Source organism: Emys orbicularis, chromosome 1, assembly GCF_028017835.1.
Source record: "Emys orbicularis isolate rEmyOrb1 chromosome 1, rEmyOrb1.hap1, whole genome shotgun sequence".
Taxonomy (NCBI): Eukaryota; Metazoa; Chordata; order Testudines; family Emydidae; genus Emys; species Emys orbicularis.
Window position 1 is genome coordinate 248,721,894 of NC_088683.1, and position 18,203 is coordinate 248,740,096.

The 18,203-nt window shown below is 41.7% G+C and overlaps 1 protein-coding gene across 1 annotated transcript in view; it reads right to left on the reverse strand.

Annotated features, from left to right (window-relative positions):
* Positions 1 to 18,203, reverse strand: part of REV1 (REV1 DNA directed polymerase) — a 97,318-nt gene that overhangs the window by 21,683 nt on the left and 57,432 nt on the right. The window contains exons 13-18 of the mRNA XM_065407087.1: positions 17,948 to 18,168; positions 12,691 to 12,863; positions 10,512 to 10,614; positions 9,205 to 9,370; positions 8,376 to 8,578; positions 4,644 to 4,877 (exon numbers count right to left, since the gene is read on the reverse strand). Coding sequence (XP_065263159.1) covers positions 4,644 to 4,877; positions 8,376 to 8,578; positions 9,205 to 9,370; positions 10,512 to 10,614; positions 12,691 to 12,863; positions 17,948 to 18,168 — 1,100 coding nt within the window. The remainder of the gene's footprint in view (positions 1 to 4,643; positions 4,878 to 8,375; positions 8,579 to 9,204; positions 9,371 to 10,511; positions 10,615 to 12,690; positions 12,864 to 17,947; positions 18,169 to 18,203) is intronic.

Sequence of the window (18,203 nt, forward strand, 5' to 3'; positions counted from 1 at the left end):
TATGGGGTAGAAACACCTGGCATGCTAGGTGGACTACTCTGAGCTCTCGGATGTTTGTATACAAGGACAGCTCCTCCTGGGACCACGCACCTTGAATACTGAGATGCTTGAGGTGAGCCCCCCAACCTAGACTAGATACGTCAGAGATTAGGGATACTGATGGCTGGGGAGTGTCAAAGGGAATGCCTGCCCTCACCGATCGGGATCCCTCCACCAGTCGAGGGAGGTGAGGACCGGGGCAGGAACTGTAAGCACAAAGTCCAAGTGGTGACAGCTCGGTGAGAACACTGAGGCCAGCCAAGCTCAAAGGGGTCTGACGCGCAGTCTTGCGTGCTGTACCATGTAGGTGCACACTGCCCTGTGACCTAAAAGTTTGAGGCAGAACCTGGCTGTCGTCATGCAGTGGGCCTTGATCTTTGATATCAGAGCCGACATTCTCTCGAAGCTCACCTCTGGGAGGAATGCCCTGGCCCGGGTAGAATCAAGCACCGCCAGGATAAACTCTCTCCTCTGGATGGGGATGAGAGTTGACTTGCTCATTTATCAATAGGCCCAGGGCTCGGAAGGTAGCTTGGACCAGACTGATGCTGGCTTTCACGTGGGCCTCCGACCAGCTCTTGATCAGCCTGTTGTCGAGGTAAGGGTAGACTCTGCCTTCGCATCATGCAGCTCTAACTCCTGAGTACTGGTACCGGGCTCAGTACTGGAATCCGGGTGGCACAATGGAGTGGCCCTTCTCTTTCACACAACTGTGTATGAATGGCTGGAAGGCACTCCCAGTACCAGGGGAAAACCCCACGGATTCCTGCATGAGCCACTGCCCACCAAGCCAGAGAGAGCCCCCTCCCACCGGGATCTGACGAAATGTTGGGTACTGGTATTGGCCAATTGATTGGGTGCCCACTTCACCTCCAACATCAAGGACGAGTCAGTTTGGAGGGATTGTAGGTGGCTAGAACCCCTTGCCTTTGTCAGCCAGTGCCGAGGGTCCAGGGAACGGTGCTGGAGCAATGAACTCTTTGCCGACATCAGCAGGGTCGGTTTCCCTCTGGTCGGTACCCAGTGGACCCAGTGCCGGATAGGTGCTCAAGACAACATGCTCCCTTCTGCTCGATAACCTCATTGGTGCCAGAACTTGCTCTGCCAGAGTCGGCAGTACCAGGAGAGCCATTTGGTCCCTGGCCACTGCAAATGCCTCCAGGGTGGACAGCACTGAAATCCTGCTGGTGCCATGATGACCCCCCGGTGTCGGTGGATGGTCCAGTACCAGACTCAGCAGCGTCTGCGAGCAGGGCGTAGTCAATGGTACCACAAGCAGAGTTGGGGTAAAGGAGTGGCCATACGCAGGTTGCACACTGTTCCACTCCCTGTGTTTGTCCTTCCTTAATTCTGGGGAACGTCCCCTCTCGGATTGTTGTTTCTTGTGTTCCTTCCTCGGCACTGGTGAAGGGGAACGGAGCTGGGAGACCAGTGCCACTGGAGGAGCACTCCGCACCAATGTCTGACCAGCTTGGTTCTGATACTCGTCTGAGCCTGGCTTCCATCAGGATGGAACTTCGCCTAACCTTCCTGTCCTTTTTCATATGAGGCTTGAACTGGCAGCAGATCTGGCAATGCTCTCGAACGTGATCCTCCCCTAGACACTTCAGACAGCTGGAGTGCAGGTCGCCCACCGGCATGGGCTTGCCGCAGGAGGCACAAGATTTGAAGCTCGGAGATCGGGGCATGCCTGCCCCTGCGGGCGGAGGATGCCCTTCTAAGCTAAATGTGGAGGGTTTAACTATATACACTACTACTAAAAGAAATAACTGAAGGTAACTAAACTTGTGAAAGAAAGGATGGAATAACAGAATCACTGACTAAATGCCTCGCTAAGGCAAGAGAAGTTGTTCCAGCGACTGTCACGGGTGGTCAGAAGGAACAGAGAGTGCAGGGCCAGCTGGGCCCCTTATACTGGCACATGAGCACGTGGCACCACAGGGCGATAGAGCTAGCCCACCAGATACCACTGAGGGAAAAATCTCCGGCGACTGTGCATGTGGCATGTGCACACCTAACATGGAATGGACATGAGCAAGCACTCGAAAAACTAACTTCAACACAGCAAACACATGCCAGTTTTAAATATCTGTAAATACCTGTATTCTTTACCACTTAAATGCTCTGCTTTAAGCTTCAAATCTTGTCAACTTTTATAGCTTTTTCTATATTCCAAATGATTACTACAGAGGGTAATTGAAATGAATTAAACCTATATGGATTCTTACAATACAAACCTTAGAATTAACAAGTGAAACTTACCACAAATTTCCCAATGAACAAATCAGTCACCTTATTAACCAGGTACCCACTCATATAAAAGCAATTCAGACAAAAGTGATGTAGAGTTGAAAAAAATTAACCTAATTAAGCAATAAGAAACTGCAGGATGTAAATTGTGTAATAATTTACATCTGCTGAGTTGTTATAGCTAAAATCCTCCACAGCTGCTGCAGAATGACAGTAATATTTCAATTTATGAATTTTATTACTGTACTAATTCATTAATAGTTTCAAATATAAATAAAAGGAGTACTTGTGGCACCTTAGAGACTAACAAATTTGTTAGTCTCTAAGGTGCCACAAGTACTCCTGTTCTTTTTGCGGATACAGACTAACACGGCTGCTACTCTGAAACCTGTCAAATATAAATAACGTTTTTCTTTTACACACATGGACAAATTGGAAAGCGTCCAGAGGAGGGCAATACAAATGAAAAATGGTTTAGAAAATCTGATTTATCAGGAAAGGTTAAAAAAATTGGGCATGTTTAGTCCTGAGAAAAGACGACTGAGGAGGGACCTGATAACTGTCTTCCAATGTGTTAAGGGCTGTTAAAAAGAGGACGATAATCAATTGTTCTCCAAGTCCACTGAAGGTAGGACAAGAAGTAATGCACTTAATCTGCAGCAAGAGAGATTTAAGTTAGATATTAGGAAAAACTTTCTAATGATAAGGGTATTTAAACTCTGGAATAGGCTTCCAAGGGAGGTTGTGGAGTTCCTGTTATTGGAAGCTTTTAAAAACAAGTTGGACAAACACGGTCAAGGATGGTCTAGGTTTACTTATTTGTGCAATGGCAAAGGAGGCTGGACTGGATGGCTTCTTGGGGTCCCTTCCATCCCTACATTTCGTCTATGATATATTCTCCCATAATGATGTAGTTATGACATGAAGACCATATATTGGTCTTAGGCAAAGACCATATATTGTTTTAAATTAAGCTACCACTTCAATAGTAACAGCTTTAAGAACGGTTGAACTCATGTTACTTTTAGTTTTGAGAACTTAGGCTTGGATCTACAAAGGGACTTTGCCACAATGCCTAACTTTTAGATGCATAGAAAAATCACTGGAATCCACAAAGCCTGAGTTAGGCACCTAAGAACAGGATGCACAAAAGCCAGGACGCTAGGTGGGGCCACCTAAGCTAGCCAGTGGGAAATGGTGATGAGAGAAGCATGTCCTAAGCCCTGTCCCTCTCACAGATTTCAGCACCTAAGTCCAGGCTGCAGGGAGGCACCTACCTCTGTTTGAAATCCACAACTGGAAACCCATCTCCCCTTTCTTGGAGTTAGACAGCTTAGGTGGCTACGCTGTTTTTGCAATTTCACACAAAACAGCTGGGGGGACAGGCATCTATTAAAACCTTTAACCCAGTGGTTAGGGTACTCAGCCAGTGCATGGGAGATCCCAGTTCAATTTCCCTCTCTGCCTAATAGGATGTATAGTGTCCTGAAACAGTGAATGGAGAATTAGCTCCCTGTTGCTGCTAATGAATTTTAAATGAAGTCTATAACGAGATCTTTCAACATCCACCTCCAACATATGTGATCCCCTGGGACTGAAGAAAGGATGAACAGCCTTGGATGAATAGCATCTACCTACCACTTCAAGCTATCATGCTATAAACCACTTTTGCACTCCCCTAATGCTGGTCCTGCTGTGCACCAGTCCAGTAGCCTTCATGGATTTAAAATAGTCCTTAGGCTGGTCTAAGTTGCAACAGCAGCCAACAGCCTCAAGCAACTAATATGGCATCTGGGAATTGCTGGGACCCATGGAAGCTCCTGTCATGCCTCCTTTTCCCCCTGACAAACACACACTAAACTGGCAGGCACATGTGTGGCATGGGAGCTACTACACTAGCTTTATGCCATCAAAAGATCCATATATAATGGGCTGATCCTCCAGTGGCTAGTTAAGCTGATTTTAGGACTGCCTTGCACTGGTAGTGCAATGTAACACAGCTGCAGTGCAAAGGAAAAAAAACTGTTCATACATCTCATTTTATTGCAAAATGAGGGGTAATTGCAGAGCCTTTTCATCATCAACAACAAAAAATAACTTTTCAAGACATGGATGTAGAAATACTGGCAACTATAAATCTTTAACATGTATTATACTTTTTCTGAGTCCAGGATAAAAATTCTAAAGGTGCAGAGACCAATACTTAGTGGCCTATGGGTGGGTTCTGAACGACTCACAAATTCTAATAATTTTGCCTGGACAAATGAAGTTGTTAGCTATTTATTACTTACAGATTCAAAGCTCGTATTTGTTGACACCATGTTAAAGCCCACTTATTTTAGAGTATACTCTACCTGCGAGAATGCTGGCAGGGCTATTACATTAATTCCTGCATCACTGTTTGGTTCTTGGAGGTCTGGTATTTGTAAGAGAACTGCTCCAACTGGCTGTGGCAGAAACTCACTGTTACACCCATTTATGGGCTCTTTTTTGCTATCACCATAAGTCTCTCCCTGTTGAATGGTGTAAATTTGCTCTACTTGTTCTCTGAGATCAGATGGCAGTGCTTCCAAGACAGATTGATCTAACTGCAAATAAAATAAAATAAAAAGGTCATTAGATTTTCTGAGAACCAAGTACATAAAAACAGTTAAAAAGAGTCATAGTATTTATTTTATAAACTGAAATTAGAAGAAATTAAAACACAACAACTGACATCCTAATTTGTATACACAAGCTGACTTGGGAATCTCACCGTACTGAATATTGTAGCAGCTGTATTAAGTAAAAGGCAAAATTAAGTTAGTATATATAAATGTTTAGTCTTGTATTTTTACAAATAATATTTAACATAGTAAATATAAATCCTATATAAACTTCCCTTCACATTCATCTAATCTTCATTATAACCCTGAATAACTAATCGAATAAAATATTGGCAACATGTATATTGATTTGAACATAAGTCTACTATCTGGTCTAAAGCAGTTGATTGATCATTCAGCAATACAGCAATTGAGTGATCATTCAGTTTATGCTCCAATTTACTTTGGTGTTACTAATCTGGTGTATTTACAGCAAGATCAGACTTCTCACTGCCATACAGTAACTCCTCACTTTAAGTCGTCCCGGTTAACGTTATTTCCTTGTTACGTTGCTGATCAATTAGGGAACATGCTCATTTAAAGTTGTGCAATGCTCCACTCTTACGTTGTTTGGCTGCCTGCTTTCTCCACAGCTGGCAGCCTCCCTACGCGCCCCCCGCCCCCCACACACAGTGCCTCCCGTCCGCCAGCAGACCCCGTGGATCAGCATCTTCCCTCTCCTCCCCCGCCTCCTGCCCGCAGCAATCAGCTAGCTTGAGGTGTTTTGGGGGCAGGAGGGAGGGGGGAGGAGCGAGGACTCTGTGTGCAGGCTTCCCCCTCCCTCCCCTGTCTCCTGCCCCAGGCAATCAGCTGCCTTGCGGTGTTTAGAGGGGGGGGGGGGGGGGAGTGAGGACACAGTGTGGGAAGTAAAGGGGGAGGAGGTGGGGGGGGGGGAGAAGAGGCAGGTCAAGGATGGGGGCTTGGGGGAAGGGGGGAGTGGGTGGGTTGAGGGTTGAGCCCCCCGCCCCTGGTGCTTGCAGAGCAGGGGAAGCTGCCACTGCTGCGCAACTTGCTTCTCCTAGCCTACAGCACCTTCAGCCTCCTTGCCTGCCTCATCTCCAGTGCCAGTGGGTTGTGCCGGTGTAGGGTAAGGCAGGGGCACCTCCCAACTACAGTACAGTACCTGTATTAAATTGCTTGTTTAAAATGTATATAATGCCTTTTGTCTAGCAAAAATTTTTTTCCCTGGAACCTAATCCCCCCTACTTACATTCATTCTTATGGGGAAATTGGATTCGCTTAACATCGTTTCACTTAAAGTCACATCTTTCAGGAACATAACTACAACGTTAAGTGAGGAGTTACTGCATTTGTAACATGGGCTTTGTTAGTACAGTCAGTAAATTTAGGATATGCTTTTCCCCCCAAACCATAAACACCATTCAATAATCAAGTCAGTTCTCAACAGTTGGTCCCAGGGGTAGATTCCGATAAAACATAAAATTACTAACATTGAACAAATGAAATGGTGCATCAGATTCCAAAAGCTAAAGTATGTAATTGCACCTGCCTGAGTGACAGAGAGCATGACTGATAATCACAATAGGAACATCTTAAATGTAGATTTGAATACATGTTGCTCAAAATTATTATTTATTATTGTAGCACCTAGGAGACCCAGACAGGGGCCAGGACTACATTGTTGGAGGCCAGTGGTGGGCAACCTGCGGCCCGTCAGGGTAATCCACTGGTGGGCCAGGAGACAGTGTTTACATTGACCGTCCGCAGGCACGGCCACCCGCAGCTCCCAGTGGCCACAGTTCGCCGTTCCCAGCCAATGGGAGCTGCAGGAAGCAGTGCGGGCCTCAGGGCCACTGGAGCTGTGGGTGGCCGTGCCTGCGGACAGTCAATGTAAACATTGTCTCAAGGCCCACCAGCAGATTACCCTGACAGGCCATGTGTGGCCAGCAGGCCGCAGGTTGCCCACCACTGTTGTAGGCTCTGTACAAATACAGAACAAAAGGAAAGTCTCTAAAATGAAAGGAAAATAGCAATCTGTACAGAATGAAATACTGCATTTGCTGGTAAGTGTTGCAAATACAGGTTTCAGGGCAATATTCCAAATGCTTTCTTCTACTGATTATCCTTAAGAGAAATTTTAAAATCTCATACCCAGGGCACAGTTTAGGGGTATATAATTGCAGGAATTTATCAACAAAAGGAAATATAACATTAAATATAGGAGTATATTTTGTTAGGTCACTGTCTAGTTTATACTTCTTTCTTTCTCATTTGCAGAGCTTCTCCTTTTGTAAATACGTCTAGGAAATGATTAATGTGTCGGTACACAAAGAAACCTGAAGAAAGTAGATTAAATTTAATTCTTAGCTTTCAAAGTTTAGTAGTGTTATGCATGGGAAAAAGTCTCCAGTGGTTGACTATCCTAGTATGGGATCTCCTCTTTTAAAAGTTAAATTTCCAGTCCTAAAGAAGCACAAGGCAGCCTGCATACTGAGAACATCAGTGAAAATTCTGGTGCTATATCAAAGTACCCAACTACCTTCTTCCATATTTGCAGAGTGATCTTTAAGACAGCATTTTGTCTGATCTCCTGAGGGAGCAAAAGGTCTTCACCATAAATGAGGTTGGAAAGAATAAAAGGAGAGCAACATGCTGCTTCAACGCTTTGGTTCTTTGGGACAACCTTGAATTTCTGAATAATCTAACCATTTCTAAGCATACTGAATTAGAGTACAAGAAGAGGGAGCTTTTCAAATTCTATTATTTTTCTATTTTGTTTAATATATTAAACAAAATTAACATGGCAAAAGTTGAACTATGTCATTTGAACCTTTTGAATTAGTTGTGTTACTAATTAATTAGTAAGGTAAAGTGTAACCTTGTGCGGAGCAGAATTCTTATTTAGCTCTAGTCAGGTATTAGGATGAGCAGGTGTGAATATCAGAACTATAACAAAAGGATACTAACAGTGCTTAAGAGCTCTACCTTCATGAAAAACATAAATGGTACTTTGTAAAAGTCCCCTTTAGTAGTTCATTAGTAATTAGCCTATATGGAAAATAGTCCTTATTAATAACATAATAATTAAAGCTCAGCACATACTATAGAATTTAAAAAATACATATTTAAATTCCTAACAGAGTACTGACATTTTTAATATATACTAGCATTAACACAAAAAAGTTTCGTAACTCTCTGAGTTAAGTTTTCAGAACTTCATGATTTTTAAAACCAAGATTTGTATTTCTTTAAAGAGCTTTAGAGTTGCTGGGTGTAGGGTAATCTATTCAATACCCTGATCTCGGAGTATCTTCTCCTTTTTAGTCCCAGTTCCATTCCCTGACACTGTAAAAAGGAAAAAAAATACTGGAAGAATGACAGTTTTTCCTGTTGGGTATTTACCACCAAAAATAGGAACTGCATTCCTGTACAGTAATTACAAACAAATATGTAGCAGAAGTTCCATACCCTCACATTTACCTGGGAAGGTGAAGGAACCTCAATACTTAAATTAAGTCTTGATTTTACGCTGATAGGAGTGTGTAAACCATTCCATTTGACTGCGGACTCAGCCTTGCTGGTAATGGGATTGAGACCAGATGTCATATGGGTAGTGAGAGATGGCAGAAAAGTGCATGTTCTTGATGCAGATGATATTTCGAGATCCATAGCAGCCACAAATACTATAAATGTAGAAAACAATATACAGAGAAATTATCTTAACAGTTCAAAAACAACTTACTTTTCACATGATATGGAATTTTAGTTACCCTATACTTCTACTGAAAAACATTTGGTAGTTTGTGCAATAATGGGAATGGTTAGTGAAAACTTTTTTCCACTTTAAATATCTACCTTAATTATCCATCTAGCTTTTCAAGATTTTGTAGAAGTTCCGATTCTAAACTAATCCATTCAGCCCTCTTTTTTAGGTGGGATGTAACAGCAAAATATGCACGCAAAGTCTTATTGCTTACATAACTGGAAATGAATTTCTGTTGAAAATTGTTCAGACGCAAAATCAAATTAAAATGAGTTGTTTCTTAAAGGAAGCCAATACTATCACAAACCCAAAATACAACTGACCATGGCAGTTTAAAGCATGCAGTGTTGCTGTAGCCATGTCAGTCCAGGACATTAGAGAGACAAGGTGGGTGAGGTAATATCTTTTATTTGACCAACTTCTGTTGGTGAGAGAGACAAATTTTCCAGTTTATACAGAGCTCTTCTTCAGGTCTGGGAAATGTACTCGGAGCGTCACAAGTAAATACAAGCTGAAACAGATTGTTTAGCATAAGTAGTCACTGACCTTCTTTATGTTCTTCTTCTGAACATTTCTTAGTTTTCTGAACATGGAGAAGATCGATAACTGAATGTGATCCCCTAGGTAAATGTCCAGATGGTAGTGATGAGCGAGAGGAAACAGCTGAAGTGGTTTTATTGATGGGAACTAACTGATGCACCTGAATTCCAACCTCAAAACAAAAACACATTTTGTATCCTTATTTCTAATCACAAAGTCAAGAACAGTAGCAAATAAGGACAACTTAAGCAGACATAAATTTAATGGAGTTTTTTTAAAATATATAAACTCCCCCAACCCTCCTAACCAAACCCATCCACTTACTACTAGAGGAAAAATATTTTGCAGGTACCAAAAAACAAAATCAGCCCCCAAAGTCAACAGCTAAGAAATTACAAAAGTGCCACCCTTCTTCATTTCTCTGGGGTAAAGTAAAGAAAAAGTGTGTGTCAACAGGACGATATGAACAATTTATATAACTTATATTGGTTTTAAAAATTATACAAACTCCCCAAACTCAAACAAATATATATGTTGCAACCAGGAATAGAAATTTGTACTAACTCACAGAAGTACCCATGACAGCTGAAAGATGTACCAAGTGAGGGATACTATTTTTTTCTTCCAATTCACTGATCTAATCTATACTACACTTACCACTTCAGTATCTGAATATCAGACAAACAGTGAAGGTCCATGCCAAGTGCACAAGGGCAGGGTTTCCCCCAAAATGCAATACTAACAAACATACTTTCTTTTTCTACCAGATACATTTCCTGCCCGGAAAAGCGTCCCTCACCTTTAATTTAGTCCAAAATAATATCCAAAACAAAATTGCAGAAGTATTTTTAAAAATTATTTTGCCCAATTCAATGGTGCACCTGGGTACCATTTGCAGGCTTACCTCCAACTTTCCTAAAATCTTGGACGGGAAATCCTGAGATAGTATACGACAGGCCACACAGAGCATGAAATAGGCGGTGGGTGGGGGTCTGCTAGGACTTTTTTTATGTTTACAGAGCTGGGATATTATTCACTGCCAATTAGTTTTATTGTAATTGTGATATTAAACTGTGAAACCTCTCTCTATAAAAATGGCATGTTTGAGCTTCCACATTTCTATTCTAAAAAGATTACTAAATTAAGTGTACTCAGTTTACAAATAGTCAAGTTGTACTTTATCATATGTGAAATTATTACCCTGTTAATGTCAATCCAAGTCTGTGCAGCCTAAGAAAGTTGCATAAAATATATCAATGTAGAGCGGGAAATGTAAAAAACAGAAACTTGAACTCTTAGTTTTATTAACTCACCCCTCGCATATCTGATATGTTCAATTTCATTGTGTGAAACATGTTTAGTGTTTCCTTCCCAATTACTTTTGCACTATCTGTTGCATGGTCAAGAGTTACAGTTCTGCAAAGAATAAAATACAGTTAAAGAAAAGATGCATTACAAAATCGTAAAGAGACTTTACACTATTAATTCCAGACATCATCTCAAAGAAAGATATACTACTTGATACCATAGAGGAAAGTAATTTCTCAGTCTACGAAACTGGAATAATATTTTTTAGGAAAACTAGGACAAATACACTATGGAAACATTGATTAAAATCAATACTTATGAGAGATGATTACCAGTCTAAGACAATTTAAAAAAATTCTGGATCAAGTTAATAGGGAGGAAGGGAGAAACATTCTTGTCCTCAATAATTAACGAACATTAATGATCTGATAGGTGAAACATCGACGTTTTACTGAGACCATCCTAATATGTATATAGCAGCCAGAGATGTAGAGGAGTCTATAGCTACACTATTTCAGTCGCAGTCTTCTTTCCTTCAAACCCCGAAGGATGTACTGGTGGCATCAAGCTCCTTCTTTCCCACTCCTGCCTCATCTAACACCTACTATCTTCTCCCAATATTGTCTCATTGCTCTCTTGTACGTCTCCGTTGCTTGGCCTGTACCTAGCTTTTGTCTTGTCTTATACTTAGATTGTAAGTTCTTTGGTGCGGTGACTATATTTTTGTTTTCTATTTGTACAGCACCTAATACAATTGGATGCTAGTCCAAGACTAAAGCTCGTGCTATAATAATACATATAATAAACAACATGCCTCACAACTTTCTAACCTCTGAGGTATATTCTCTTCACCTTTCCTCCCCTTTTCTGTAAGTGCAGCTGTCATTTATTGTTCTTAATGTTCCTTTTCCTTTCTTTCTAATTTGGACACATTTGGCTCTCCTTCCTTTCCTCTCCAATATTCTCCATTTTTATCCTGGATGAGTTCAGTTTTCAGACTGATGATTGATTCTGCTGCTTCTCACTTCTTCTACTTTATTTCCTCCTCTAGCTCTAGATCTACTGCCCAATACATCTATGAAAGGGATCAGTATTAATACTTTTCATATGGGACAAATCTATGCAGTAATAATTGATTTGTGTAAAGCATTTGTACAGCATGCCATTCTACTTTATTGAAAAGACTTAACTGAGACTATTAGCTTTGGAAAAACCCAATTTCATTCTATCTATACCAACAGTATTACATCAGATAGTTTCACTCCACAAACAGGGTGCCAGAGCTTCTCTGAGATCTAATCTTATTTTCAGCATAATACAAACAGGTGGATGTTCTCAAGGTCACCTTTTATAAAAATATTAATATTTATTCTGTGTGTACTTCACCGACATCAGTTTGAGAGTGTACTATCAGACTTTTAACAAAAAAAAAAAAAAAAAATCAATCATTTTAGGATTTGCTGAATTCAAGGAACTGTACACTTTAATAGGTATTTGGCAGGCAATTAGTGCTACATACTGTAGTAGTGTGTCAGTAAGTATTACCAATTATTACTTTATTGTTTAAAACGGGAAAAAATGCATAAAGCCTGACTAAGCCTAATTTTTTTTTAAGGTTTGTAATTAGCCTTCTGGAATCTCTGAATCCCTGAAAAGATTTATTGGAAGCTGATCATCACAAAGATTAGATTGGGGTGCTCTGATTGGTGCTGTTGATTGTACTACAGTGCTGAAGAAAATTAACACACAATTTTTAAAATTGTGTCAAGGTGGGTATTTGCAGCCAGCTGCTTTTCCCGCTTATTTCATGACCATCACAATGAAGTTCCTTTTCTCCTTCTAAAGGAGAATGGAAGGAGAGATATTAGTCTCTAAACTCCTCTAAGATTACAAGAGGAAAATGTATTTACGACATTTTTTGCATGAAAATCCTAAACTATAGTCATGTTTCTATAGGAAAACAAGATCACCACCTAGGACTATATTAAGCAAAATGTATAGGAAGTTTGAAAACACTACTGCAGCTATTATATAGTTATAGATACTATATAAAGCCCAATTCTGCAAGGCACTGAGCACCTTCAATGCCCTTTATGTTTTATTGGGAGTTCACGAGGCTCAGCACCCTGCAGTAGTGGGTCCACGCCTATATATTGATAAGTTTTTAATTCTATGCAAGGTTACCTGGCAATGTTGTCACAGATTCCATGGCCTCCATATTTTGCAGGCTCTACAGGGGCCCCAGCCTTTCTGACCATGATTTTAAGAGTTAACCGTTTTCCCTTCATCCCAGCAGCTTCAAGTCTATGTTGGATCTCTTCTGAAAGACTCAGAAGGAAAGCTTCTGCTTCCTTAGGCTAAAAGGAAGAAAAAAAAAGTTTTTTTATCACTGTCATGCATCTGATGCAGAGAGCTAAAATGTCTTTAAAAATTAAAAGTATGTAAGTTAATTTATTTCATGTAGTTTTGGCATGAAACTAAAGGATACACTATATAGATTTTAAAAATAAAAAAAGAGCACAGCCAACTGACTACAGCAAGAAAACTCATAGGTAAAAGTGCCTCTTTTTTGCCTCTGAATAGGAGAATTTTCACTGCATGCGTACTGCTATACTGATGTATGACAAATCTGAGGATACAAATTTCATATCATTTTGTCATTTGTAGTGAGAGGAGAATGTTTTGGCAACATCTGAGGTAAATCACACACTTTTGAGATGTGGAACATTGAAAAATTAGTTTTATTTTTCTACAAAAAAGTGCAACTTCTTTGTAGAGCCATCGTAAGAACAGCCTGATACACAAATTTCAAGTTGTTTTACTCAAGAGATTTTAATGACAACTAGTACGAACCCTGAAAAGAGGAAGTTACTCACCTTGTGCAGTAACGATAGTTTTTCAAAATGTGTTTCCCTGTGGGTGCTCCATTGTAAGCATATCTGCACCTCTAATCAGAGATTTTAGGTAGTGGTGTCAGTTCAGCCTGCACATGTGCGCTCCCTCCCATGCTGCCTCAAGGCTATCTACACTGTGAGGGTGAACCCCCCCCCCCCGCCCCCAGTTCCTTCTCTACACAAAGTCCCTTATAGAGAATACTGAAGTAGAGGGGAGGAGGGCAGGTTATGGAGCACCCATAGGGACAAACAACTCGAAGAACCATCGCACAAGGTAACTCCCTCTTTGCGTAGTGTCCCAGTGGGTGCTCCACTGTAAGTGGCTTCACAGCAATATTCTCCATGGAAGGCTGGGGCTTTGGAGTGGAGTCAGTTACCACAGAGAGTACCGTGGAGGGCAGCAGAGGATGAATCTCCAGTCATCGCACAATGATCTGTGAAAGTGTGGACAGAGGCCCAAGTTCTCTGTCCCGCATAGTGGATTCCCAGGGAGTGTAATGTGGCCTGGGAATCCTTCAAGGTGTGAAGAGAAGAGTCTGTCTTCTCCGCGAAGAGCTTGGGCTCTTCAAATGGGAGATCTTCCACTGTAGTCTGCAGCTCTTTGGGCGACCCAGAAAGGTGTAGCCAACAAGATTGTCTCATTACCACTGCCACAGAGACAGAGTGGGCCATTATATAGGCTGCGTCCAGTGCAGTCTGTAACACTATTCTGGCTACTAACTGGCCCTCTCTGACAATCACCTGAAACTGTTCCTTTTGTCTCTCCAGTAAATGTTCCAGAAATGCATTGAGTTTCCCATAATTAATAAAATTATATTTGGCCATGGATGCTTGGTAGTTTGCGACTCTAAACTGCAATGTCGCTGACAAATATGCCTTCCTCTCAGAGATGTAGCCTTTTCCAATCGTATGGGTTGACTTGGCGTGATGCTGCTTGCGTCATGCATTAACCACATCAACTACGATGGAGTTGGGTTGTGGATGTTGAAATAGGAAGTTTGCCTCTTTGGGAGGGATGCAGAATTTTTTGTCGGCTCTCTTGCCAGTTGGTGTCTGCCAGATGACTTTGGCAGGATCTAGAATTGACTCATTAATTGGGAGGGCAATTCTGGGCGAGTAGGAAGTATGCAGAATATCCACCAGTGTGTGTGATGTGCATCTGCTACCTCCTGTAGGGGAATCTGCAGCTGGTCTGCCACCTTCTTAGTAAGGCCTTGCAAGTTCTTGAAATCATCAGCTAGTGATGGGGGGAGGAGCATTACAGCCTCATCTGGCAAAGATAAGGAGAAGTTTGCTGGAGGGGTAGCTTCCCCTTCAAGACTTTCCTCCTTTTCCTCAAGTTTCCTCCTCCTCTGGTTCAAGGGCTCTGGATAGTGACGCTGTAGGAGACCATCAGGCAGACTCTTTCTGAGAGACATTAAACGCCCGTGAAGTATGGGATTTGTACGTTGCCCAAGGATCCCAATACAGCCATGGGGAGGGGAAGATGAGTGGTGGGAGTGCCCAAGGGGGCCCATATCATGATCGTGGTTAGTTCGATGGACTTGAGGAAGACCCTTGTATTGTGATGGTGGGCCACGATGAGAGGCCAGGGAAATGACATCCTCCTGGTCACTGTCAGACTTGTTACTGAGTAAGGGGGGCACTGGCTCTAGTATTAGTGGTACACAGCCCGGTGCTGAGTGCGATTCCGGGCGCCAGGATGTACTCGATAGCAGGGTCCCAGTACTAAATAATGGGGATTGCGGTTCTTCCCCAACTGTCAGGTCTCTAGGGTACTGGAACTCTTACAGTACCATCGGCTCACTCGGTACTGTGGAGGAGTGTCCGTGGTATGTTGTCCGTACCGATGGTTGTGAAGGTGCAGAGCGTTCCCTAGATCGGAGCTTTGCCTCACCCAACCGAAGGTTTTCTCAGTGCCGCTCCTTTAGAGGCGGTAGAGTGTTTGTCTTTGTCCTTAGAGGGCAGTACCACAACCTCAGAGCTTGAGCGCCAGGTGCGTGTAGGCGGTGCGGCAGAGCTCATAGCAGAAGCACCCTGATGTTTCTGGGTTCCGTGGTTCGGAGCAGCCAGTACCAAGGTGGCCACACTGGGGAACCCCTCTGACTGGCCAACGACTCAGTTTGGGGACTTTGAGCCCTTTCTCTTGAGACTTTACAGGTGGAATCTGCTGGTCTTTCCATGACTCTAACCTCTTTGAAGTTGAAGGCTCCAGGGATGATCCAGGGTCAGCACCGGAGTCCCCTGGAGGCTGAAGTGTCTTCTCCATAAGGAGGAGTTTTAACTTCAGCTCCCTGTTCTTGCAAGACCTCAGCTTTAACTAGGGGCAGAGGGAGCACTTCTGAGGGATATGTGACTCTCCCAGGCACCCAGAGGCAACTCTAGAAGCTGGGCATTCCCCTGGGGAGGGAGGTATCACCTTCTAGCAGTGAGGAATGCAGAAGAAAGTTCTTTCCTCTATTCTTTTATTCCCCCCCCCCCTTTTTTTTAAACTGAAAGATCTTAGAGAGTCTTCTAAAGACCCCTGGGGCGGGAAACATAAGCTAAAGTTCTTTTCTTTTCTTATCCCAAGGGGATAAAATGGAAACATTAACTACTAAGGAGAACAAAAGAAACAAAAAAGGACACAGATAAGGAAGGGACAACTGCTGGCTCCTTCAGTGCTAGGACAGCCTTGAGGCAAACCACCAGGGAGGGAGAGTGCACGGGCAGGCTGAATGGACACTGCTACCTAAAATCTCCAATTAGAGGCACAGCGGTGCAGATACACCTACAGTGGAGCACCAATAGGGACACTATTTGAAGAAATTCAGAAGATAAGATTTTCCTTGACACGCATGGGAGCCTAAGCGGTCAATTTCTGCACAATTTGAGCACTCACTTCTATCTTTTATGATTGCTGCTCTAAACTTCCAAGTGAACTTCTTAAGTCTGAAGCAGCTGCAGTACTTTTGCTGAGGATCACCGCCAAAGTTGTCTATACTCCTTGGCAAGCTGCACCTAAATTCAATGGCTTTACTTAAGGATCCCTCAGTGAACACTGCTTCACAGTTTAGATCAAATAGCCTCATGCTGCATTTAGCAGCATTTCATCCGTTTTTTCTTCATTTAATATTATGAAATTAAATAAAAACTCCCAACACTGATGCAAGAAAGTTTGAGAAATTAAGCACTCAAGAGTCAGGAAATTACAAAAGGAAAAGTTTTCTACTGCACTCTCAGACCGTGGCCATGAGGAACCCTACCCATTTCTTTTCCTGATTTCCAAGTGAAAAGTAATACATTAAGGTTTACTTAATATTAAATTTAATCTGTACCATAAATTCTGAATGATATGCAATGTGATCAAATTAGAATTTTGGTAGAAACATAGGTTAAAAGTTTCAAACTCTAGGTGCTGAAGTTAGGTTCCGAGGGATTGCCTAAACAAACATTTAGGTGTAAGTCTGTCACGCACAAGTCTGCCAAGCAATAAGTGCCCATGTAGACTCTGTCATGCACTAGAAGTTACCTAGTGTGCTTTAATGCAGTGGCTCTCAACCCTTCCAGACTACAGTACCCCTTGCAAGAGTCTGATTTGTCTTGCATAGCCCCAAGTTTCACATTACTTAAAAACTACTTGCTTACAAAATCAGACAAACATTTAAAAAAAAATGTGTCAGCATACTATACTGAAAAATTGCTTACTTTCTCATTTTTACCATATAATTATAAAATAAATCAATTGGAATATAAATATTGTACTTACATTTCAGTGTACAGAATATAGAGCAGTATAAACAAGTCATGTCTGTATGAAATTTTAGTTTTTACTGACTTCACTAGTGCTTTTTATGTAGTCTGTTGTAAAATTAGGCAAATATCTTGATGTACCCCCTTAGAAGACCTCTGCATACACCCAGGGGTCCGTGTATCCCTGGTTGAGAACGACTGCTTTAATGTACCCTGCTTTGAAATGGTAGTAGATTAAGTGTTTGTGTAGACAAACCCCTGGATTGTTGTTTTGATTCTAAAGTCAATGAGAAAGGCAGAGGCTCCCTCCCTCTCCAATTTGGCATTTAGTTTAAGAACCTGAATATGGATACGGAGTCTAACTTTAGGCATCCAGGTATGAAAATGTTGGCCTTAAATTTTTATAATTTTCATACACATTTAATTTCTCAATCTTACTATTGCACTAACTTCCTTTCTGAAGGTAATAATTATTTTAACATTGTTATAGTTAATAAAAGATAGAAATTGGTTAAAAATCTGCACTAGGACAGTCTAGATATGGTATTATGCATTGCCACATGGGTAACCAGAATTTGAATTTCAGTCTGGTGAATCATTCCCGGGAACAGAATGTTAGGATGAGAATGATGGATTGTCAATATGACTGCTATGATTGTGGTTGTAATAGAGTGATGGCTTTAAAAAAAAAAAAAAAAAAATTAAATGAGGGCATTCAGAATATCCATGGGAAACAAGGAGGATCTTCTGCTGTGGGAGGAAGTCTTTCAAATATAATATTTAATCCTCCAAAACGAAAGACCGTTTTAGTTTACCTGAGTAAACCTTATACCATAGTTGATCTCAGCTGAAACAGATTTTCTTTCCTTTTCTGTTCGAACAGGTCGGTCATCCAAACCACGACAGAATCTGTAGAGCATCTGTCCTGTTTTTGGACCAAATTCCTTCTGGAGTTTTGACATAGTAAGATATTGTAGGTCTCCACAGGTTTTAATTCCGAAAGATGCCAACTTGGATTCCATTGACCTACCAACTCCTAAGAAGATAATAAGTAATTTTGTTCTGTTAAGT